The sequence below is a fragment of the Mytilus galloprovincialis genome, chromosome 3 (assembly GCF_965363235.1).
Source record: "Mytilus galloprovincialis chromosome 3, xbMytGall1.hap1.1, whole genome shotgun sequence".
NCBI classification, from domain to species: Eukaryota; Metazoa; Mollusca; class Bivalvia; order Mytilida; family Mytilidae; genus Mytilus; species Mytilus galloprovincialis.
The window spans coordinates 102688094-102714502 of NC_134840.1; the positions used below are offsets into that span (position 1 = coordinate 102688094).

Here is a 26409-nt window from a genome sequence, read left to right on the forward strand (position 1 = left end):
TACATATAAGAAATTTTTCAAAGAATGTCTTAATAGATAGATAAATAGGTCATTTGTTATGCAGAAATATTTATCTATGTCAATGTCATTAATTTTTGAGAATGTTACCTGTATAAAACACATATATGTACCAGTATATGTTTCAACTATAAAAGCAAAAGAAACCATATCAAATTGCTAATAAAAGAGTTTTTTTTATATACCTTTTTGTCGAGCCTTCGACTTTAGTCGAAAAAGCGAGACTAAGCGATCCTACATTCCGTCGGCGTCGGCGTCGTCGTCGTCGGCGGCGTCCACAAATATTCACTCTGTGGTTAAAGTTTTTGAAATTTTAATAACTTTCTTAAACTATACTGAATTTCTACCAAACTTGGACAGAAGCTTGTTTATGATCATAAGAAAGTATCTAGAAGTAAATTTTGTAAAAATAAAATTCCATTTTTTCCGTATTTTACTTATAAATGGACTTTGTTTTTCTGCAAGGAAACATTACATTCACTCTGTGGTTAAAGTTTTTAAAATTTTAATAACTTTCATAAACTATCCTTGATTTGTACCAAACTTGGACAGAAGCTTGTTTATAATCATAAGATAGTATCAAGAAGAAAATTTTGTAAAAATAAATTTCCACTTTTCAGTATTTTACTTATAAATGGACTTAGTTTTTCTGCGAGGAAACATTACATTCACTCTGTGGTTAAAGTTTTTAAAATTTTAATAACTTTCATAAACTATCCTTGATTTGTACCAAACTTGGACAGAAGCTTGTTTATAATCATAAGATAGTATCAAGAAGAAAATTTTGTAAAAATAAATTTCCACTTTTCCGTATTTTACTTATAAATGGATTTAGTTTTTTTGCCAGAAACAAAACATTCACTCTGTGGTTTAAGTTTTTAAAATTTTTATAATGTTCTTAAACTATCCTGGATTTCTACCAAACTTAGACAGAAGCTTGTTTCTGATCATAAGATATTATTCAGAAGTAAATTTTGTAAAAAAAAAATTCACTTTTTCCGTATTTTACTTATCAATGGACTTAGTTTTTCTTCCAGTTAACATTACATACAGTCTGCAGTTAAAGTTTATACAACATTTATTAGATTCATAAACTATCCTGGATTTTTTACCAAACTTCTTTCAATCAAAAGACAGTATCGAGAGGGAAATTTTTATTGATGTTTTTCCTCATTTTTTGAGTCTGCGATTAACAGCAAAAGTAGGCGAGACACTGGGTTCCGCGGAACCCTTACAAATTTTTTGGTCTGTTTAGAATTTAGTTTGAGTTAATAGTTTGTTTATGGGTTTGTGGTCACATTAAATTGGAATTTAGTACACATGTTCATTTTACAATTAAGCTGAACATACAAAAATGTGATTGTATGTGCAGGGCATTATGTCTTATAGACAAATATTCTTTCAACTAATATACAATTGGATCGAATGAGGTCATACAACTGCCTTTGTTTGTTTATTATTTTAAGTGTGTTGAATTAGTTTTTGTTTATCACATGTGTATAAAGCTCTTCTGTGTGGAGATTTTTATACAAGTAACATAAATATTGTAAAGTCACTTTTTATCATGTGAAGAAAATTATTCAAGTAATTTTTATGTATATATTTTTGAATCATTGTTGAAGCCATGAAAGTATAGGTAATTTGTTTGAGAAAGCAATTACTTTATTTTCAAATTGTTTTACTTATATGGAAGAATCCATAAAGTTACAAAAACAGATTTACTTCTTGTTTATGGAATGATTTTGAATTTAGTTAAAATTATAACATATATTATCTTTGATTCTACATACAGTTTAAGAAGTGTAAATTATCTTTTTTTATTAAAGGGTGTAAAATGGTAACGTTGTAAAACCTCATTTATGATTATATGTTTTTAACTTTAAAAATAAACATCTGTGTATGTTGCTAACAAAACAGTGAAAAATGGATGCTACTTAACATTCTAATGCAACAACGTTTGTAACATTCATTTTGATTGGATAACGTCACTTTCTTACATGGCATCAATTGACAATTGATGCTATGGGACGTACGCGCAAGCACAGACGGCATATGACAGATTTTAAATACATGTTTTAACGTTGTTTTCTGTCAGTTTCATTAGAATGGAGATAACAATATTGTATTTTAAGCTTCGACGGCATCAATTGGGGATTTGATGATCGCAAATACCCATTTACTGTCTCCGCTAACGCGTCGCCAGTAAACTTAATTTGCGACCATCAAATCCCCAATTGATGCCAACGGGGAGATTCTCCAAATTAATACTTTCTCATTCTATTCACCTTGACCTCTGTCTACAGTCTATAACCTCATTAGAACTTTAATTGTGCATGTATATACCTTGTATTAGAAGTGCAACTATCAATATATTATATAAATTACAGATGTTTTGTATATAATGTTCCCCACCCAGTGACTATATTGAGTTATTACATGTTAATGTTTTGTGTTGTCATATTTTTATTTTGATGTAATTATTATTTATAATACAGACTAAAATCCTTATTTGTTTTTATGTTTTTTATTTGAGGCTGATTTGTAAGAAAAAAGTCCTTACTATTGGAATGAGAATATAAATTTGGCTTTAATTTTGTTTCTTTGTTTTTAGGCTGTTATTTTGCACACAATAGTGTGATTTATCTCAACCACTGTACTTTGGTTCCTTGTTTATTAACTTTTGCTTTTTCATTTTCTGAAAATCTAAATGAACAGCAATCTGCAACAGAAGTTCCTTATTTTGTTTAAGTAAAAAACAGGAATGTTACAGGCAATAATAGATTCTCTGTAGTCAATTTTCAAAAGTGTATAAATTAAAAGGTATGGTACGATCACCAATGAGATAACTATCAACCAGAGACCAAGTAGCATAGATGCAAGCAACTGTAGGTCACTGTATGGCCTTAAACAACGAGCAAAACCCATACTGTATAGTCGGCTATAATAGCCCCTGGAATGGCAAAATGTATAACAGTTCAAATGAGAAAACTAATGCCCTGATTTATGTAAAAAACCAATATGATTATCAGCAACCAATGAAAATCACTGAATAACAGGACTTTACACTTGACAGGCACATATAAGATGAAATGGGATAAAACATCTTTGCGAGTGCTCCAGTCTATTAAACTGGGACTGATGTAATAAATAGAACAACATAAGAACATGAAAAAAATCATGTTGAAAAAAGTTTGACTCATCAGATTGACACCAAACACAAAAAAAGTATATTATACTAAAAAGGAAAACACAACTAATAAATACATCATCTTCCATTGGAGGATCCAGGGATGGGGGTGGGGCCCTTTTGTGGGGAAAATTTGGTTGATTATATAAGGAATCACTGAAGCATGACTGGAGCCCCTCCCCCATCCCCCTTTACGAAAAGTTCTGGATCCACCACTGTGTTCTCAAGACTAAATCAATCAGCATGCATCCGATGGATATTTTAGAAACAATTATATGGAGTCTGTTGTTAAAGTTGTTAAAACATCAAAATCCCTTTTCAAACCTTCATGGACATCGTGGAAACATTAGCAGAAGTTTCTTCATAATTGAATGATACCGTCTAGGGTATGAAAACAAAGTCAAAGTTAGGTGCAGTTTGTTGTTAACGATTTTAAAAGTTCAATAACTTTGTCAGACCTTCATAAAAGTTTCATGTCGAACTTTATCAAACTTGGCCACAGGTTTATTCAAAAACCAAGATCGCACACTGAGTAATATATAGACATTTTTGTCATTTCGTAACACCTGCCATCAAAGTAACCAAATGCGATACAGAGGGATTACAATCGGGGCAGCTATATATACTAGTTTAAAAATTTATATATAGAAGGTAGAAGACCAGTCCTTATCTTGTTTGCAGATATATACCTTATTTTACACTATACATCCAATGGATTAAGTGTAAAAATGTCAAAATATTATTTTCGACAGGATGTAAGAACAAAAACCAAAACTTTAGAAATAATATACCTGGTATTTATGATGATTTATACATTCTCGTTTTTCGTTTATTTTAGAGACTACAATTATATACAGTTTGGGGTTATTAATGTGTTATAAAATCATGTTTAATTCACCATTTTCTACCTAATAAAAAGTCTGTACTAAGTCAAGAATATGACAGTTGTTTCTCATTTGTTTGATGGGTCCGAACTTTTGATTTTGCCATTTGATAAAATATTTTCCCTTTTGAATTTTGGGTATTTTTATTTTTTACTTTTAACAAAATGTCCATTGTACTTGACCTCATTTTTAATGTTTGATGACTGCTTGAAAAACATATAATTTACTTTGAGTAATGAGATAACTATATTTGGTAAATGAATTTTACATATCTGGCAGACATAGCTTTGTCACCTGACCTCAAACTTATTCTAATGAATCAGTGGTCAAGATAAAGAGTCTGTGGTCAAGTTCGCTCAGTGCAAGCAAAATGTCAAACATATCTATGATCAAGTAAATATTAATACAGGGTAAACAAAACAAAAAAGTTCATTTTAGCAATAGAATTATTGTGTACCTATGTTTAAATCCCACAAGTCGACTTAGAAAGAAAACAAGTGTACTATCCGATACTGGTGGAATCGCATGGAGTTCAAATGCAGTGTCCATGATGCCGATTTGGGTAAGTTTCTACTGCTATACATCATGCATATATCACCCACCATGTGATAAAAAATTAAAACAAAAGTACCGAACTCCACGGCAATTCAAAGGAGAGGTCCATAAAAAAACTCACAAAATTAAACGCTATCAAACAATGGAAAGAAGTGAAAAACAACTGCAATATTGTAAGTTTGAATCAAGGCATAATACAATGTCTCAATCATTTACAGATTTGACGACTATTCTAGTATCTATAAAGATCGAAAACTGCGAGAACATATGTCGCAAGTGAGCCGAGACACACGGTGACCGTAAAAAGTAAAAGAAACCAAAATACCTAACTTAGAGGTAATTCAAAACGGAAAGTCCCTAATCAAATGGCAAAATCAAACACTCAAACACATCAAACCGATGGGTAACAGCTCATATTCCTGACTTGGTACAGGCATTTTTTGTGTAGAAAATGGTGGATTAAACTTGTTTATAGCTAGCTAAACCTTTCACATGTATGATAGTCGCATACAATTCCAGTATCTTGAAAATATAATTCCCCTAGCACACGGATGAGCTCATTCGGTGTGAACAGGAGATCGGAGAAAACATTTTCTCTAATTTTTGTTCTATTTTCACATTTCCTGACCGGTGTGAGAAAAATGTTTCTTCTCACTATAGTGAAAAATATGTTTTCAGCAAATCATTGGTTGAAATCTTATTGTTACGTTACATTTTCTTGTTTTCTTCTGAATTTTCTTATTGTGACGTCATGAAAAAAGGCGACAATGCCTGATGACGTCACATCAAAAGTACACAACTTTCCTCAAATCTTTGAAAGGAAGGATAAAAATCATAAGAGAAACAGATTCCACCACTGTAACTCGTGTATAACGATATTTCTCCACTCCCAACAGTTAAATTTTGATTATTCAAAAGCTCGGCAAGCCTCGCGCTTTAAATATTAACATTTAACTGTCTCGAGTGTAGAAATATCGTAATACACTTGTTGCAGTTGTGGAACCTATATATAATCGATGAAACCAATCATCTGTTTTCACTTGTTCCCCAGTAGTCAGCACTTCGGTATAGACATGCATATCAGTTATATGGTCATAATTATAAATTTCCTGTTACAAAACTTTTAAATTTTTTTTTCGAAAAACTAAGAATTTCTTATCCCAGGAATAGATTAATTTAGCTGTATTTTGTTCCTCAATGCTCATCAACTTTGTACTTGTTTGGCTTAATAACAATTTTGATTTGAGCGTCACTGGTGAGTCTTATGTAGACGAAACGCGCGTCTGTCGTACTAACTTACAATCCTGGTACCTTTGATAACTATTGATGATAAGTTTTCTCATTAAGCTTAGCTGTAGATTTGTTTTCGTTATATTTACAAAAAATTACTGGCAAGAATTTTGAGAAATCATATGGACAATGCGAGACAACTTTGGCATGGCTACAAAAGCTAATTTTACAAAAAATCGCGAACAATTCCATACAACTCAGTATTTCAGGGTTGGAAATAATAGTTGCCGTGGTTACCTACATTTTACTTAGATACAAATACTTTTGTTAATTATACTCAATGCTGTTGTATGTGATTTGTTGGAAGCTCATACTGAAGCTAGAGTTTTGGTGAACATCACTGTGTGATATAGGTGAAAACAATTTTGAATGTAAAAAAAAGTTGCAATTTATCAAGTGTGTTTTTCCTTTTTTTCTCCATTGTTTATTCGAAAGGGCATCTATCATTATCATTAACAAAGAAAATGAAACTACCCTGACAAAATCATGTAAATATAACGACAAAGACACAGAGTGACGGCGGCAGCTGAAACAGACGAAGAGCCTTAATTAATAATACATATGGTTAATCCTTTAATTGGTAATGTAATGATTCACCTGGACACCAGATTTCTAGAAGAAATTTGAACCATGTCCTTATATTTTAATTTTGATGCTATTTTATCTAGACAAAAAGAAAGAGGATTTATTGTAAATATTAGTAGAAGAATTCAAAAATGATATTTACTGCATGTAGTCCATTGGTGACAAAGATTTGTGTTACATCTGTATTCTGTCTTCTGCAATTTGGTAATACAGGCACAGTTTGAAGCCCTAAAGTAAGTGTGTAAGACAAACAAAATCAAAATTACAGTTACAAAAACCTGACAAGCTAACGTTTTATATTGTTTTTTATTTTTCATGGTTCATTGGGCCACATTTAAAAAAGAGGCCTCATCATATTTACTCCTTTAAGTTTAACGCAGTTTTATATAACTGTTTATCTATCATAACAATAGCATATTTTGATCGAAGAATTGAATAAGAATGCACCGGAAACTTTTTTTTTTTTTTATCGAATTCTTATTTAAGCCAAATCTAGTTATCAGTATCATACAATTAAATTAATACGTAATACTGTTGAAAATCGTTTGTAGTCGTTCATGTAAAATAAGAATGAAAGTGTTTACACGCATTGTATTTAACACATCATACTTTGATGTAATGTACCGAACATATAGTTAAATCAAATGAAGATATTGCATGTAGCTTACACGATATTGTGAGGTAGACAAATCGGTCTTAACAAGATCAAATTGACTATGTATGTGCAAAACTTGACAGACTAGTCATACTTTCACATCATTCTTCATAAGACCAGAAAACTTATTTTCTGCTAAGACGCACACAGATTTGACCTTGTATTTAAATAAATTTTCCTTAAAAAAAAAAGATTATTTTTGTACAGAATGAAAACATATGATCTATACAGTTTCTCATATTTCTATTGTATGTGCGTATTACGAAAATTTTGTTAAAAATTAAGAACTGGCAAAAAGAAACTGTCATATCACCTCCTGTTTCATTCATAAAAATAGCATAACTCATCCAGTGTCTGGTTAGATGTACAAAATTAAAATAACGAAAATACCGAACTCCGAAGAAAATTAAAAACGGAAAGTCTCTTATCAAATGACCAAACGGAAAGTCTATAAATTAAAAGTCCTCTATTAAACTATTGAACAAGTGCGTTCTAAAAATGCAAATTAATCTGTTTTCGTGTTCCGATAAACACAATATGAACGAATAATATTCTAAAGGCATTCAAATGTGGAACTTCAAATCAAATACATATTAAATTAGTCTTGAGATATAGATTCCAGGTACTGACGTTGTTTATCATCTTAAAAACGTGTAATAGTGTTCTTTTATTTGTCTTTGAAAATCATTCACTTTTACTACTGTTTAGTTTATTTGTGGTAATATCCTTTTGATATGGCTAGGTACTTATACATCCCGCCATTGTGTTATTGTGATATGGTAATTTTTGTCGAGCCTTCGACTTTTGTCGAAAAAGCGAGACATAGCGATCGTGCATTCCGTCGTCGTTGCAGTCGGGGGCGTCCACAAGTATTTACTCAGTAGTTAAAGTTTTCGAGATTTTAATAGCTTCCTTAAATAAAGGCAGCAGTAGTAAACCACTGTTCGAAATTCATCAATCAATTGAGAAAAAAAAGATTAAAAATCTTCAAACTTAAACTGAGGGAAACACATCAAATATAAGAGAAAAACTACGACACAACAGGAACACAACATTAAAATGTAACACAAACAGAGACGAATTATAATATCATGAATATAACAATGACCATTTTCCAGATTTGGTAAAGGACATTTAAATAAATAAAAAAAAAACATTGGTGGTTAGAACTAAACTATCCTGGATTTCTACCAAAATTGGATAGAAGCCTGTTTATGATCAACAGCTAGTATCTAGAAATACATTTTGTAAAAATATATCCAGTTTTTCCGTATGTTACTTATAAATTGACTTCGTTTTTCTCCCAGTTGCCATATAACATGCAGTCTGCAGTAATAGTTCTAAAACATTTATTAGATTCATAAAGCAGGCGAGACACATTGTTCCGCGGAACCTTGATGATTTTTTTTATTCTTGTCTTTCATATGTGCTTCCGTGTATATGCATTCCATTTTGATTTTCGTAGTTGACATATTTATACACAAAAACTGCTGTACCCCTATTTTTAAAATGTTAACCTATCATGACGACAATGGTTTCCTTTAACGACATCGACTACCCCTAATTGTCTTACACGGCCGGTTACTGTTTGTGTTTTATGTTCCCACATTGTTGTCAGCATAATGCAATTTTATTCGACTGTCATACAAGTGAGAGGTTAATTCATTATTGGTATTTGTCGTTATTATAGGGTTAACATATCGAAATGTACCATTATATTACCATAACATGATAAGGCGCGATTTGACTAGCCACAAAACCAGATCCCCCACCATATTTTCATTAAATTTCCTGTACCAAGTCAGTAATATGTAGTAGTTATCTAATAATTTCTTTCTATGAATGTTGCATTGTTGTTTTTTTTTTGCATTTCAGTGTTTATGTGGTTTCGTTATTTTTTTCTTATAGTTGATGTGTTACCCTCGGTTTCAGTTTTGTAACCCGAATTTTTCTCTCTCGTTCAATTTATGTCTTTTTAACAGCGATACACTACTGTTGCCTCTATCTTTACTCGATTTCATAACAATATGACTTTAATAATAGTAAAAAAACTTTTTAAAACAAGTATATTTTCCTTACCAGTGATAAACTTATATCAATAACTGAATCAATTATATGGTAATTTTTATAAATTTCTTGTTTACAAAATAATGAATTTTTCCAAACACTTAGGATTTTTTTAATTCCAGGCATAGGTTACCTTAGCTGTAATAACTTTTTTTGGAATTTGGGGTCCTCAATGCTCTTTAACATTGCACTTGTTTGGCTTATTACTAGTAACTATTTTGATCTCAGCGTCACTGATGAGTCTTATGTAGACGAAACGCGCGTCTTGCGTATTAAAATATAAGCCTGGTACCTTTGATAACTAATTATATGATTTGTCAATTATGTATAATGGGCACTGATGATTGTATTGCATTTTAAAGTCTGCAGGCCAGCAATCTTACACAATTAGTTATCAAGAAAAGACATATATTGGCTGTTTGCGATATACAAAGATGTGGTATGATTTGTAAAAATTAATTATTAAAAAACTATTAATCATGTGTTTATTTGTCTAATACATTCTCCTATTTATTTGTATTGTAGTCCTGTATTATTATGTTGTCATTTCAATGTTATATTTAACATTGCCATTAAAGTGCGAGGTTTGGCATGTCACAAAACCAGGTTCAACCCACCATTTTTTCCTTTAAAAATGTCCTGTACCAAGTCAGGAATATTGCCATTGTTATATTATTGTTCGTTTCTGTGTGTGTTACATTTTAACGTTGCGTCGTTTGTTTTCTCTTATTTTTTTAGTGTTAATTCACATTGCGATAAGACGTGACACGGTACTTGTCTATCCCAAATTCATGTATTTGGTTTTGATGTTATATATATATGTTATATTTGTTATTCTCGTGGGATTTTGTCTATATGTGTTACATTTTAGTGTTATGTCGTTGTTCTCCTCTTATATTTAATGCGTTTCCCTCGGTTTTAGTTTGTTATCCCGATTTTGTTTTTTGTCCATGGATTTATGAGTTTTGAACAGCGGTATACTACTGTTGCCTTTATTTACAGACTACAGTTCATAGCAGACGAGACATTGTGAAAAACAACGGAAAAAAAGTTCGCGCAGGCGTAATGTTCTGGGAGGGGGGGAGAGGGGGGGGGTTTCTAGTATGTAAACCTGTTACAAAATAACAAGAAATAATTCGGATATTCTGTTGGATAGCATAATTTCGAATTTCCTCAAGGTCATCCTTCAAAGGTATTGATTTTTATATTGACTATACTGATATTTATAGAATACCTATATACGGACCAGAATAGAGCGGATCATACTTCTTGTAAAACATATTGTTGATTGGTTTCCTATTTGTAATTACATTCATAACTACGGGATTAACACCTTTCATAACAGGCTTTCCATGCATGTTAATTCCGTTTTTATGAATTGCTAATGTTTTGTAAAATACGACATCATTCTTTATTAATCTGTTTACACATCAATAAATTTGAAATTGAAAAAAATGTACCAACAATGTAATAATGTACGATCATGTAAGCTCACCTGGGAAAAAGGCCACACGAGATATGATTTCTTGTCCGTCGAAATCGGTTAACTATTACGGTATCTTTATTTTTTCTATCCCGCATCATTCAAATCTCACTGGTGATAAAGATTATGTACTCCAAAGGAAACTCTGTAATTGTCAAAATGTTTTACGTGTCATTTATTTAATCCAGGTATCTATGGTGAGTTTATTTTCAGAGCCTCTTATATCTTTCTATGCGATACACGAGTTAAGAACACATAAGAAAAAAAAGTAGGAAATTGTTTGACTCGCTTATAATTATCATGCTCACTTGTAGCAACGAAGCCACAGTAACCATTAATGGATTTGCATGTTTTGTACTATTAGCAAAATCCTGTTTAAATTTGTAATTGTGAGACCATGTACATAGACTATTGGTCTTGTGATGAAGGGCTGGTATTCAAAGTGATCGTCGTGCCACGCAGGCCCGTCTATACTGAGCTATTTAGAACTTTCATAATCATTTTTGTGAGTCACACATGTAGACGGATTTATCGTCAAGCAAGGCCGATTTACAAAGTACCGACTCTGTTGAAGTACATGACACAAGCAGCAATATTTAATTATAGTTGGTAAGCCAGGTGAGCTGTACAGACTCAACGGAGCCTCTAGTTTTTAAACGTGTTGTACATTTTCCACAATTTTATTATATATTTTTTTAAAGTCGGAATTCATCTATTGTGCGTGGTTTTATATCCTTTTAATTCCATTTTAAAAACATATCTTGCGAAATCTTGCATGTAATTAGCGGCACATCTGTTTAAAAATCAATGTTTCGTTTATATTTAAAGCATCGTCTTCAACACAGATACCACAACCGTACTCTTCAGCACCAAGATGATTGCAGCCCAGTTACTCTTCGGAACTTTAGTAATCGCCGCTCTGTGCGGTACAGGTAAGTTCTATGTTTCTTAAAAAAAACCCGACTTTCTTTTATTTCTAGAGAGGTAGTTTTAAATTAAAAAAAAAGGAAAATAGACCAATAACTTCAACTCTCTTTCATTTGAAGGGTTCATACTTTGTTGTGATTAGTAATCATTGTATGCAGAAGTGCATTAAAGTTTGTATTTAGGAAATTGGTATAATGGTGACACATTTTTAAAGTTAAACACAATGAATTAATTAAAATTTAGTACTAAATAGTTTGTTTCATATTCTGAAATCATAATCTTTCAGTCAGTTTAATTGAAGTCTGGAGCTGGCATGTCAGTTAACTGCTAGTAGTCTGTTGTTATTTATGTATTATTGTCATTTTGTTTATTTTCTTTGGTTACATCTTTTGACATCAGACTCGGACTTCTCTTGAACTGAATTTTAATGTGCGTATTGTTATGCGTTTACTTTTCTACATTGGCTAGAGGTATAGGGGGAGGGTTGAGATCTCACAAACATGTTTAACCCCGCCGCATTTTTGCGCCTGTCCTAAGTCAGGAGCCTCTGGCCTTTGTTAGTCTTGTATTATTTTAATTTTAGTTTCTTGTGTACAAATTAGTATGGCGTTCATTATCACTGAACTAGTATATATTTGTTTAGGGGCCAGTTGAAGGACGCCTCCGGGTGCGGAATTTCTCGCTACATTGAAGACCTGTTGGTGACCTTCTGCTGTTGTTTTTTTCTATGGTCGGGTTGTTGTCTCTTTGGCACATTCCCCATTTCCATTCTCAATTTTATCTATAATTATTATTGTCATCTACAGTGAACGAACATTGATAACTTATGTTTTATTATATACATGTTTAATAATCTCAAACATATGGTGATAATATAAACAGTAAAGAACTGATTGATTGATTCATATAGTCCAGTCCAATATTTCATAAATGTTCAGGATGATAAAACATTAACACTACATTTAGATCCGACCTGTAGAGGTTCTGGGTTGACCAGGAGGAAGGAGGATACTTTTCAACAGCAAATCGATCATGAGTTTGTGTAGAAAAGGGACAAAATTTCTATATATCCAATAGGCTAGTTATCGGCTCTTCAAAGAGTTGTCGCAAGACCTATTCTAAGAAAATGCAAATCAGGAGATACGCAATCTGAAAGGGTTTGAAGTACGTAATTTTTACAATTAGAAAATTAGTCTAGCGCCTTGTATCTTCTAATTCATAGTACTATCTATTGTTTACATTGACTATTTGTGTTTCTTATCATTACCTCAGTCATCATAAAAGTATTACAAATGGGATATCATCAACAATAAAACAAAAATAAGAGAGACCAAACACATTTTGATATATTTCTATTTATTCATTCTTAATAGAAAAACAAAGAATATGGGTTATCCATCCATGACTCAATTAGTTTGTTTACTTTATATGTATATTATTTCTTAACTAACTTAATTTTAATTTCAATTATTAGGTTACTCGTTCCATAAGTGTGAAAGTGCAGGAAATGGTTATTGCACCCGTCATTATTGTAAATATGGTTACTATCTGGAAACGGACCCAAAACTCAGTGATTGTAATGACTATAAAAATTGTTGTCGACGTAACAGTAAGTATTAATACTAAGTTGATCATCCTTCATTTACAATCAGTATAAATACAACATTGAAAATTCCTTGTATGATTGATTGTTGGTGTCTAACGCCACTTTCCTCAATGCTCTTCAACTTTGTACTTGTTTGGCTTTATAAATATTATGTGCGTCACTGATGAGTCTTATGTAGACGAAACGCACGTCGGCGCATTGATATTCCCGTGCTTGCATTTCCTATCATGATTTTCTTGATAGAGGTTTACTGCTCACAAGGAAGCTATTAAATCAAGAGTTCCAAATGGTGAAGTTGAAATCATCCCTTCGTAAATTTTACGGACGCCATCACGAGTTGGTTGACCGTTATGGAATAACCATTTCACAAATGATATCGGATATGTTCCTCACGTCGTAACTACAATCCCCTTCCCTTTCATGAATTTGACCTACCGAATTAGACTATTTACCGGATTTGTAATCACATAAGCAACACGACGGGTGCCGCATGTGGAGCAGGATCTGCTTACCCTTCCGGAGCACCTGAGATCACCCCTAGTTTTTGGTGGGGTTCGTGTTGTTTATTTCTTTAGTTTTCTATGTTGTGTCATGTGTACTATTGTTTTTCTGTTTGTCTTTTTCATTTTTAGCCATGGCGTTGTCAGTTTGTTTTAGATTTATGAGTTTGACTGTCCCTTTGGTATCTTTCGTCCCTCTTTAATTATAATCCTTGTACTTATGATAACTATTTACACCACTGGGTCGATGACACTACTGGTGGACGTTTCGTCCCGAGGGTATCACCAGCCCAGTAGTCAGCACTTCGGTTTTGACATGAATATCAATTATGTGGTCATCTTTATACATTTCCTGTTTACAAAACTTTGAATTTTTCGAAAAACTAAGAAAACTTGTCCAAGGAATAGATTTCCTAAGCCGTATTTGGCACAATGTTTTGGAATTTTATATCCTCAATGCTCTTCAACTTTGCACTTGTTTGGCTTCATAACTATTTTGATATGAGCGTTACTGGTGAGTCTTATGTAGACGAAACGCGCGTCGGCGTACTAAATTATAATCCTGGTACTTTTGATTACTACTATCAGCACTAAAGAGAATTTGGTTGTCTGTGTTTATCTAATGGACAAACTAACTAAAGACACCGTTCACATTTTTATTTTGGGGCCAGCTTGTTACCATCTCCGGGCACGGGATTTTATCGCTGCGTTGAAGACCCATGGTGACCTTCAGTTTTATCGACTGTTTGGGCGTATTTTTATCTTTTTGACATACAACCCATTAACATTCTCAATTTTATTATTAATTCTGAGTATGTTTGCGCCCGTCCATCGCTGAAGTTTGAAAATCAAAGTTCGTTTCCTTCATGTTGATATTTGTAGGCTAATGAAATGAGTACATTTATTATTTGGAATAATTTTTTTTTCATATGTTACTTATAAACATGTTATAGAACTATATGACCATCAACAATTTTTAAAAAATGTGTAGTTACGAGTTTAGAATGTTGCGATATTCAAAAATTTTCACAGTTATGAAATTTTCGCCCTCACCTCATTCAATTCATGCTAATTTTTTTCCAGGACCTGGATATGGAGGATATAATGCAAAATATGAACCTGAATATGCACCAAAATATGCACCAGAATATAAGTCAAAGTATGCACCCGAATACAAGCCAACATATGCACCAGCATATAAGTCTACATATAAGCCAACATATAAGCCAACATATGCACCACAATATAAGCCAACATATGCACCAGAATATAAGTCAAAGTATGCACCCGAATACAAGCCAAAATATGCACCAGCATATAAGCCAACATATAAGCCAACATATAAGCCAACATATGCACCAGCATATAAGCCAACATATGCACCAGCATATAAGCCAACATATGCACAAAAATATAAGTCAAAGTATGCACCACAATATAAGCCAACATATGCATGAGAATATAGGCCAAGCTATTAAAGAACGGAATGTCTGCCACAAGATAGGCTGAAAACGAAATCTTCTATCATTTTGTTTTTCAAATAAATTTTGAGAAATAACAATGTGTCTCTGTTGTTCTTGGTCTCAAATGATTACATGACTAGTAAATGATTCAAATATATTTATTCTAAAATGCACTTTACCTGTGTCTTCTGCTGCATTTGCTCTGTGTCTGTGTCGCCCTGCTGTTTCGGTATATAGTAATGTCTGCTACAATGAAAGAAGACTTTACAAAATGAAAGATTCATTGTCAGTACAGTGATTACGTATATAACCCATTATGTCAACAAAAAGTCTTGCTTTAATATGAGGTACCACAAAATCACATGCAACAGCTTTGAGTACTCTAACGACTATCAAAGTATTGAAACTCTGCAGCTGTGATTTGTATTAAATCAGAAAACAATTACAACAATACGTTTAATAATTTTATGCGCCCGAAGCGCTCTTTGGGAACGCTCAAAGCCAAATATTTGAAAGCCGAGGATGTATAAGTACCGAAACAGTTGTAGAGCTATATGACAAAAATACCTTTAAAAAGAGCCAAATCCATCCAAGGTCAACTTTGCACTAGGGAGTTGAAACCTTAGTTTATTCATAATTTCACAATTTATAAACTGAAAATAAAAAAAAAAGGTTTGTTATAAATCATGTCAGTACCGAAGTACAACTACTGAGTTGATGATTCCCTCGGAAACTGATAGTCCACCAGCAGCGTTATCAGAGATGTGCTGTAAACAAAAAATGAAAACAACACGTTTAAAAATTTTATGCGACCGAAGCGCTTTTCTTGATTTACCTGCATTAGGAACGTTTAAAGTCAACTATTTGAAAGCCTTAGAATGTAAAGTACCTTAACAGTTGAAGAGCTATATGACAACACATACATATAAAAAGGGCCAAATCCGTCTAATGTCAACTTTGCACGAGGGAGTTAAAACCTTAGTTTCTCTATAATTTCAAAATTTGTCAACGGAAAATTAAAAACAAAAGGTTTGTTATAAATTATGTCAGTACAGTAATTCTGACTACTGAGTTGATGATACCGTTGGGGACTGATAGTCCAACAGCAGAGTTATTGACCCTATGCTGTAAAAAAATAATTAAAACAACACGTCTAATAGTTTTATGCGTCCGAAGCACTTTTTTGGATTGGCCTTCATTAGGAACGTTCAAAGTCAAAACGTTGAAAGCCGAGGATGTGTAAGTACCGAAACAGTTGTAGAGGTATAACACCAAAAATACCTAAAAAAGGGCCAAATCCATCTTGCCGACTTGTTTCTTCATTATTATGAGGCTGACTTCATACAGGAACTTTTGAGGAAGAAAGATAAGAAGTTAGCAATATCCTTTAACTCTACTTTCCGCTAAGTTTGTGTGTTTTGGTCTGTTTTTCTTAAACTACATGCATAAGCAATAGCTCAACTATATTTGTTGTACGGAAGAAATGTTAGCTGTACAGGTTTTCCTGGCATTGTTCATCTGAACTTGACCTCATTTTCATGGTTCATTGGTCAATGTTTAGTTTTCTTGGTTAATGTTAAGTTTATGCGATATTTAATAAAGCTTTATAATGAGGACTACCAACAGAATTTCAATGATTATTTAAGAAGGCGAAACATATTAGCGTGTGTACTCTTGTCTTGATAGATGGTTGCTGCTTACAAGGAATCTATTAACGCAAGAGTTCCAAATGTTGAAGTTGAAATCATCCCTTCGTAAATTTTACGGACGCCATCTCGAGTTGGTTGAACGTTATGGAATAACCGTTTCACAAATGATATCGGATATGTTCCTTACGTCGTAACTACAATCTCCTTTCCTTTCATGAATGTGACCTACCGAATTAGACTATTTACCGGATTTGTTATCACATAAGCAACACGACGGGTGCCACATGTGGAGCAGGATTTGCTTACCTTTCCGGGGCACATGAGATCACCCCTAGGTTTTGGTGGGGTTCGTGTTGCTTTTTCTTAAGTTTTCTATGTTGTGTCATGTGTACTATTGTTTGTCTGTTTGTCCTTTTTCATTTTTAGCCATGGCGTTGTCAGTTTATTTTTCGATTTATGAGTTTGACTGTCCCTCTGGTATCTTTCGTCCCTCTTTTATGTGTAGTGATGTTAAACTATTGTTTCAAGTAATGGTGAAGATTAGTACCCATAAAACGTTTAAACCATCTACGTTTGTTAACAGCTATTCGAAGTCTAAAACTTGATGTTCAGTGGTTGTCGTTTGTTTATAATGTTTGTCGATTTTTATATAGATTTGACCGTTGGTTTTCCTGTTTGAATGGTTTTACACTTGTAAATTTTGGGGCCCTTTATAGCTTTCTGTTCGGTGTGAGCTAAATATGCAATATTCTTTAGAAATATTCATACGACACAAGTTTGAAAAGTAACCGTCTCTCAATTTTGTTATATCTGTACGTCGTGTGCTCCTCCTACTAGTAATCTATAGACTCAGTCCTACTAATGGTGCCGATTTTGATATAACACGTGTAGTAACTTCAGCCGCACAAACGGTAATGACAGTGTCTGTTTCAGAATTTTCCACATTATATATATTTAAGTTGCATGAAAAATAAACTCATCATAGATACCAAGACTAAATTTTGTATATACGCCATACGCGCGTTTCGTCTACAAAAGACTCAACAGTGACGCTCGAATCCAAAAAAGTTAAAAAGGCCAAATAAAGTACGAAGTTGAAGAGCATTGAGAACCAAAATTCCTAAAGTTTTGCCAAATCTAGCTAAGTAAACAATATAAACAATATTTATTTTTGTATTACCATAACGTCCTTTGACCTTGAAGGGAACTAAGAGAGAAGAATATTGCAGATCTAACATCGATCTCAATCTTTTAAAATAGGGCCGCACAACCACTTATAGATAATTTGATAAAATTCCCTATGATTTGTTTGGATTTGAAAATGTTTTGATTTTAGCGCCAGTGATCTTTATAGTTATCCTTTCCTACTTTCTTGTATCCAAAAACGGGAAAAGTAGAAAACATGTCTGTGCGAAGTTAAGAAAAAACAAATGTATGATATTTTGGATTTAGAATAACTTTAATTTTATCGAGTATTACTTACTGCAAGTCACTATTAATTTCAAATTGATCTGATAACATCCGTTCCTTGTAGATTCAATTATCCAATACCCGTCATATCAACTCTGATAATGATAGAAATTATTGAGCATGGAAATACATTGGGGATGTATCAAAGAGACAACAACCCGACCACCAATAGGTCTTCAAAACGACGTACACAAATGTGTCTTCAACACAACGAACATAAATGTTTCTTCAACACAACAAACATCAATAGGTCTTCAACACAACGAACATTAATGTGTCTTCAACACAACGAACATCAATGGGTTCTCATCACAACGAACACCAATGGGTCTTCAGCACAACGAACACAATGGGTCTTTAACACAAGGAACACAAATGTGTCTTCAACACAACCAACACCAATGTGTCTTCAACACATTGAACACCAATGGGTCTTCAACACAACGAACACCAATGTGTCTTCAACACAACGATCGCCAATGTGTCTTCAACACAACCAACACCAATATGTCATCAACACAACGAGAAGATCCAGGAATAAGCTGAGACCTAAACAAAAATGTGTCTTTGTTCAGAGGAAATGGATGTACACTTAACTCCTATATGCATATTTACATATCAGTCCCCGTGGTTATCATCAGCTCAGTAGTCAATACTCTGGTACGGACATGATTGAACAAACCTTTCTAAAAGTATCCGTTTATAAATTTTGAAATTATGAGGGAACTAAGGTTTCAACTCCCTCAGGCAAAGTTGACTTTAGAATAATTTGGCTATTAAATTGGACATATAACTCTTCAACAGTTTCGGTACTTTACATGTTCAGATTTCAAATGTTTGGCTTTGAGCGTTCCTGATGAAGGTAGACCCATAAAAGCGCTTCGGACGCATGGAATTATTAAACGTGTTGTTTTCAATTTTACACACAAAAACAAGTACCCGTGTGTATTTTAATTGGTTAAAGCTAAGCCTATAGGTATCGGGTAATTAAACAATACGTTTCTTTATCTTTGATTTGACAGAGAGGTGATGAAACATAAAGTTCAAACAAACGCATACAATTTTATTGCAATGAAACTTTACCTTCCGTTCTTTTTAGGTTACTATGGACAAAATATATAAAAAAAAATATAACGATTTGTTCTTTTTTAACGGAAACATGGGGAAGCAGCCTACTATGCTTCTTTATATTTAAGGTCATGTTGGCATTTATCTATTTTTTGGAAATTTTGGCGTTGATGGCAATTCCTTGACGTGGGGAGATTTAAAAGCTCAACATACATTGATAAGTTGTTGAACCTTGTGTGGTGTCTTTTAATATCTTTGGCTATAATTGTCAAAGGGTTGCTGTCTCGTTTTCTCTTTTTATTGGAAAATATATCTCTACATTTATTTCGACATTAGTAGAAAGTATCCGAGTAATTATCCGGAGAATAATTCTTCAACAGAGATTTCAACACATTATTTACAATATCTTAACATCGCTTCTTTGGAAAGTTTTTGATTTTGTATATTTAGTTTAGATTGTTTTAATCGTAGCACACGAAAGTATCGAATTACAGTTTTCATTAAACTTTGGGTTAAGTTCGATACTTGAACCGTTCATAAATATCATCTAGTTAATATTAAACATACATTCGGTTTAGTGTCATTATAAATTTGTTTATCTGTAGTTTCCTTGAAAAACAGAACACAGAATACAAAATTAAGAAGTTACAAAGATGGTTATAACAACAAATGTTTGCGATAGACATTACAACACTATAGATTATAGAAAAGATATGCAAATGTCCATAAAACAGAACAGACACACAGAAAAGTGAAAAATTCAAACCAACCAACAAAAAGGAAAGATGATACGTCCATGCTCTTCAAGAGTCCCCTTTCATCTTGCTAATGAAAAGTAGAGATACAAACCACATTTGGTGATGGCATTTATTTCGGAAACATGATGAAGTTAACTGATGTCTAAATCACATAAAACGACCAAGTGTACGAATTTAAGAGTCAACTCAGCCAATACAGAATAACTCGGCCAATATTGATTTTTTTCGTATGACCGAGTTTTGATCCGGTCAATACAGGATTTCAAAACATATCTAGTAGACCGACAGTCATGATAAGCACAAACTTAAGATAAACAGGACGTTTGGAAAACGCAGATTTATTTATTTATAATAAACATGCCGAAATGTTTAGCGTGGCATAAATCTCAAACTGAAGACGGTCACATTCATTTTAAGAGTAATTTTGTAAGCAGAAAATGATTTTTTTCAGCTTTTGTCAACAACGAGATTATCAAAAAATCGCTTTCTTGTCGACCTCAGGTACAAAATTATCGATGTTCTATTTACTTTTACTTCTCGTGTTAAGTAAGTGTCATTTATTTTTCAAACCGAACTAGAAATATTATGAAGTTTTACCTGTATTGTTAAAGTTTTTCGGTCAGTTGCTTTATGGATGGCTGAAGCTTTTTCAATCATACTATTATTCAACTCTTTTTTTTAAATAAATACTAGTAATCCTTTTGTTTCTGCAATACTCATGTAATGGCAGTGCCTTTCCAATTACTCTCCATGTGTTGTGTCTGAATATGAATGTTACCTTTATAGTGACTTACAAGGGTATAAAGAAATCATCAGAACATGTAGAAGACACCTACTGAAACAGTACCAGATCAAAAATCTGATTTGGGTAGCTTAACTTCAAGGTAAAACATGTTATTAACACAATTTCTTGTGAAATGAAATGCAAAAAATATGTTAACACTGAAAACGGATGTCATTCTGTTTAACGAGATAAATGATCGTGAAATAATATCTAACAGTGGTCAAGTATTGCGAGACGATCGTAAAAGCTCTGGTACCGGATCGTGAAAGAATTGAAATGTAAATTAAAGTTCAGAATTTGTGAAAAAACGCTTAATTTTTAAAACGCGGAATAAATCCGAACAAAAAATTATGTCTGTCAAAATGGTTCATTTTCCTCAAAATTACTGTGCAATAAGACAAAGAAAATATGGAGTACTTTATGAAAAAAACACAAAAGGCGCAATGCATGTCTATGAAAGTAATTAGAAAAAACACACTAGTTGTACCTATAATGGTCATATTTCAATATAGCATGATTTATTTGAAATTTATTCTTTGATGTATCTGATAGTTTAGTAAAATAAAAGTGTGCTCTTCCCTTAACAGTGTTAATCTGTTTATGAAAACCTTGAATTTTGTTGAATTTTCATCAAACTTGATCGTGAAAGATCCGACAACGCATTATTTTGATCGTGGAAGATAATGCGTGACCAGACTATATACTATTAACTAGAAATCAATATTTCTTTTGCCATTAGATAAACCTGCAACTGGTTGAAGCCTGTCATGTTTTTTTTTTATAAGAATGAACATTAAAGCTATTTTTTTTTTTATAATTCAACACTTTACCTCGAAAGTAAAAAACAACTATGAGTCTAAAATTCAGCTCTCAGAATCGGTCCAGTACATTTCAGGCAGACCGCCACCATTAAGCCAATGATATGGGTATGCATCGTTTAAACCAAAATATTAACCAGCAACCAAAAAACTTATAGCAAAAAAGCATCTTTCTGAACAATTTCAGATTGAACGATAACTAATATTTTGTGCAACAGTTCTTTCTTAAGTTCTATGTATCTTTATATAAAACGTAGCAGATGTTGAGTGATTTCCAATTAAATAACTATATACTACAGACTAAAACATATCAGAACGCAAATGCTGAAATGTATCGTCTGCTTTACTTATGATAGTATATTTGTTGAAGTCTGAAAAATTAATCTAAAGATTGTGAATGGTTCATAAAAATAGGTCAAGGTCAGATGAACCATGCCATACAGATCTCTACAAACATCATGTACACCAAATATAGGTGTTCCGATACTTACAGTACCTTAAAAACTGACAAATGTAAAAGTTTTGTTTGGCCAATTTATTCGGAACATAAGGTCGAAAGTATCTGAGCCCTGACCGACAGCCAAACAAAGACATCTTACTTTCATTCCACATATCAAATAAATTTGAAGTTATATATGTAACATGCAGACAGACATGTACACCGTACACCAAATACCAAGGCGCTATATCATACCTATAATGTATATAAGCAAAAGTTCAATCAACATAAAACGAACATTGCCAAATGATGCATGATAATGAGGTCAATGTTATTTGATACCTTGCAGAAGCCGAAAAAGTTCACCTTACAATCATAACAACAGACAGATATCATAAAGCTAAACGAATTCGCGATACGGACTTGTCCACAAAACTAAATCTTTATCCTTGAAATGAGGCAAAGTCGAGGTCAGGTGAAAATATTAATAATTTGGAATGCTTAAATGTATTGAGGATCTTGGCCAATCTAGTTTTTTTCAATACCAATAGCAAATATCAATTGTCATATAATTGAAGAATAATTTGAACGTCTTTGTAGCATTATATCTTTCACGATCCCTTTTCACGATCTTCAAAGTGGTACGTGATCTTTCACGATCCGAAAAATCAATTTTATGTAAATATTTCTTTTTTTTAACAAGTTTCAGATTATGTTTATACAAAATAACTATGAGAACTATTTGATTCATTCAAATAGAATGCCCTTATTCGTATAAAAGTAGTTTATTTTAATCGAATTTGTGAAAAAAATCATGTTTGTTTACATTTTGTACATTGAAATGTCGAGAAGCAATCTGCCTTTTAATGTTTTGTGAAAACTATGTACTTTCAAAACTGGATTTTTCTCACACACTGACCATAATGTTGAACCATTTTGACAGACAGTTTTATTTTGTTGTAAATTAGTCTTAGTAATTAATTAAATTACATTATTTAATGACCTTTCATATATATTCCCGATTACATTTCTTTCACTATCCGTTACCACAGCTTTCACGATCGTCTTGCAATACTTACGCGATCACGATCATTTCTCTCGTTAAACCGAGTGACACCCGTGGTGAAGTTAATAAATAAAAAGTAAAATTACAAAAGTGCTGAACTCCGAGGTAAATTCAAAACGCAAAGTCCCTAATCAAATATATAAACCAACAGCTTAAACACACCAAACGAATGGATAAAATCTGTCATATTCCCGACTTGGTAAAGGCATTTTCTTCAGTAGAAAATTGTGTTTGCATGAAAGTTCAGAGGTTTTTACAGTATTTCTAATCATCTTCGTGTAAGATTGCATTATTATTGTTTGAACAACTTATATCTCATTGGCATTTGGGAGCGAAAATTTATGGTTTATTTTTCATGTGTTCGAGAAACTGAATATTTTTGGTTTTGTTTAGGGGTCCACATGTGATTCGAAGCGACAATAATTGAAGCTTCTAAATTGTAAACTTTCCATTTCTATGTATCAGCATTCCAGCAGCGCCTGCATACAGAGTATATATCTCCGAATACGATATTCCCGGGCTTGTATTTCCTATCAAGATTTCCTTGATAAAGGTTGATGCTCACAAGGAAGCTCTTAAACCAAGAGTTTCAAATGGTGAAATTGAAAGTTACGGATGCCATCACGAGTTGGTTAATCGTTATGTCTTAACCGTTTCACAGATGATATCGGATATGTTCCTTATGTCGTAACTAAAGTCAACTTCCCTTTTCACCACGAATGTGACTACCGATTTAGACCATTTACCGGGTTTGTAATAACATAAGCAACACGACGGGTGCCTTCCGGAGCACATGAGTCCACCCTCAATGTTTGGTGGGGTTCGTGTTATTTAGTCTTTAGTGTCCGGTGTTGTTTCTAATGTACTATTAATTGTCTGTTTGTCTTTTGATTTTTTAGCCATAGTTTTGTCAGTTAATTTTCGATCTATGAGTTTGGCTGTACCTCTGGTATTGTTTGCCCCTCTTTTATGAACAATTGGCAATTTCGGTTTTATCAATTAACTATTTTCATTCTAAACCAAATTACTTTAACAACTGAGTTTAATTAAACTTTTCTTGTCAAAGACTTTATAGATATAAATTATTTGTGAATTCATTCTTATCAATTTGTATTTTAACGACAATGAATTTGGAATATAAATTTATACTTTCAGCATTGTCAAATGAAACGATAATAAAGGGGACATTTTAATTTTTTGAGGATTGGTCTTATCTTGCATTTAAACACTAGTTTCGTTTCGATCTATCAAAAAACAAACATACTAATGTAACTGCATTTTGTTTCAACATTATACATATTTATTTAGAGAATAAAAAAATCACGCATGCAATATTTTGAAACAAGTGAAGAAGGATACCTAAGAGATATTAAAACTCATAAATCAATACAAAGTAAAGACTTAGCAATAAACTCATCATAGATACCAGGACTAAATTTCATATATACGCCAGACGCGCGTTTCGTCTACAAAAGACTCATCAGTGACGCTCGAATTCAAAAAAGTTTTTAAAAAAAGCCAAATAAAGTACGAAGTTGAAGAGCATTGAGATCCAAAATTCCTAAAAGTGTTGCCAAATACAGCTAAGGTAATCTTTGCCTGAGGTAGAAAAGCCTTAGTATTTCCAATTACAATTGTACACTCTAGCATTCGGCATCAGTTAGAAGCTTCTGGAATAAAATGGTGGCTATGGTGTACTGTTTTGTGTTTGTGCGTATGCGTGTTTGCTTTTTTGTGTGAGGCGTTATTACACTTCTTTCATGCATTTGTTTTAAGGAATCGAGATAGTAGATAAGTTACATCAGCTTTCTGCTTCGTTTGAGTTCTGGCATAATGGTATACACCATACCGATCTTAGAAACAAATGTCTTTACGAGCAGAATGAAGAATGCTGTTTGACAGTTTTTCACACAACTTGAAACAGTGTATTCTTGACAGCACAATAAATGTTTTTCACCGGCATATTGTACCTCAAATTAAAAGTAGGAAAAAAGTGTGTTTTTTTTTAATAATTTCCAGGATATGGCTTTAATAGAGAGCAATTTCATGAATACTGGGAAGATGCTTTTTCTGTGACATAGTCACTTGTTTCAGAATATTTTCCCCTATATACCTTAATGGCATATAAAGGTATAACAAAGGAAAGTTTTTAACGAGTGCCTGTGATCTGTGATTTAAAGCAGTTTTTCTCATGCTGTAAGAAAGTTAGTGATGATGAAGGCATATTTGACCTTGCTTATTTTTGACGTATGAAGGACATGGTATGAATACTTTCAGATAACAATACAATATTTAAAAGATAACAGAATAATTCTTTATATTGGTATATATTAATTTTAAACATTTCAAAACAAATAAAAGAAATTATAGATATACATAAATGTTTTTGATAAACTAATGAAAAATACGAGTATCTAGTACATTACAGATTTTGTAACGATTTCAAATTTAATAAACAAAACTATATTTATAAGATAAAATTAAAACCCTGTTCAAGGTAGACAATCAACATATTGACTTTAGGAAATTAAACATAGACTCATAGTTCAAAGGAATATAACTCTTGTATACGAATGACACATCAATTGAGTTATTTAGCTGCGAATTTGTGCGCAACCTAAAAGGAAAATTCTAAATTATCAATATAACCACAAGTTGTTAATCTATAGATACTGACGACTAATGAATGCTAACCACAGTAAAGAATATTTGTTTGAAATTTTTTAACACTTACTCAGAAAAATGCTCGAACTACTCGACTTTCAAAGCTCACAATTAACGTGTTTACACACTGATATAATATGGTTGTTAAACATTACAAACCTGTAATCGTATAAGACACTGTACACCTCGTGTGCTTGCATTAACTTATCCAAAAATATATTCATTTCAAGCCTAAATATTTCGACATGTTATTTACATTTAATAAATTTTAGAATACTAATTGTGTCACAATTTCCGGTTAAGATTTGACTAAATACCAAATTCCTGATATCGTCTGGTAAATATGCTAGAGAACGGAAATGTATCTACGACATTTGGTACATGTACGTGGTCAGCAAAACTTCCATAGCGGTCAATCAGCTCGTGATTGCATCCGTAAAACATGACAACAACTCCAAAACGTGGAACCTTTA

General features: G+C 32.7%; 1 protein-coding gene across 1 annotated transcript; it reads left to right on the forward strand.

The window, feature by feature from the left end:
• Nucleotides 1-11538: 11538 nt before the first annotated feature.
• Nucleotides 11539-15259, forward strand: LOC143066674 (uncharacterized). The gene is made up of 3 exons (XM_076239514.1): nucleotides 11539-11656; nucleotides 13126-13260; nucleotides 14841-15259. Exons 1-3 carry the CDS (start codon nucleotides 11599-11601, stop codon nucleotides 15212-15214), a joined length of 567 nt encoding a protein of 188 aa, XP_076095629.1. The 5' UTR covers nucleotides 11539-11598; the 3' UTR covers nucleotides 15215-15259.
• Nucleotides 15260-26409: the final 11150 nt, after the last annotated feature.

Excerpts from the sequence above, each read along its gene's own strand:
- LOC143066674 (XM_076239514.1), top strand. The coding sequence starts at position 11,599 with ATGATTGCAGCCCAGTTACTCTTCGGAACTTTAGTAATCGCCGCTCTG. Across the intron at positions 11,657-13,125 it reads CGCCGCTCTGTGCGGTACAG|GTTACTCGTTCCATAAGTGT; the intron begins GTAAGTTCTATG and ends TTCAATTATTAG. Across the intron at positions 13,261-14,840 it reads AAATTGTTGTCGACGTAACA|GACCTGGATATGGAGGATAT; the intron begins GTAAGTATTAAT and ends ATTTTTTTCCAG.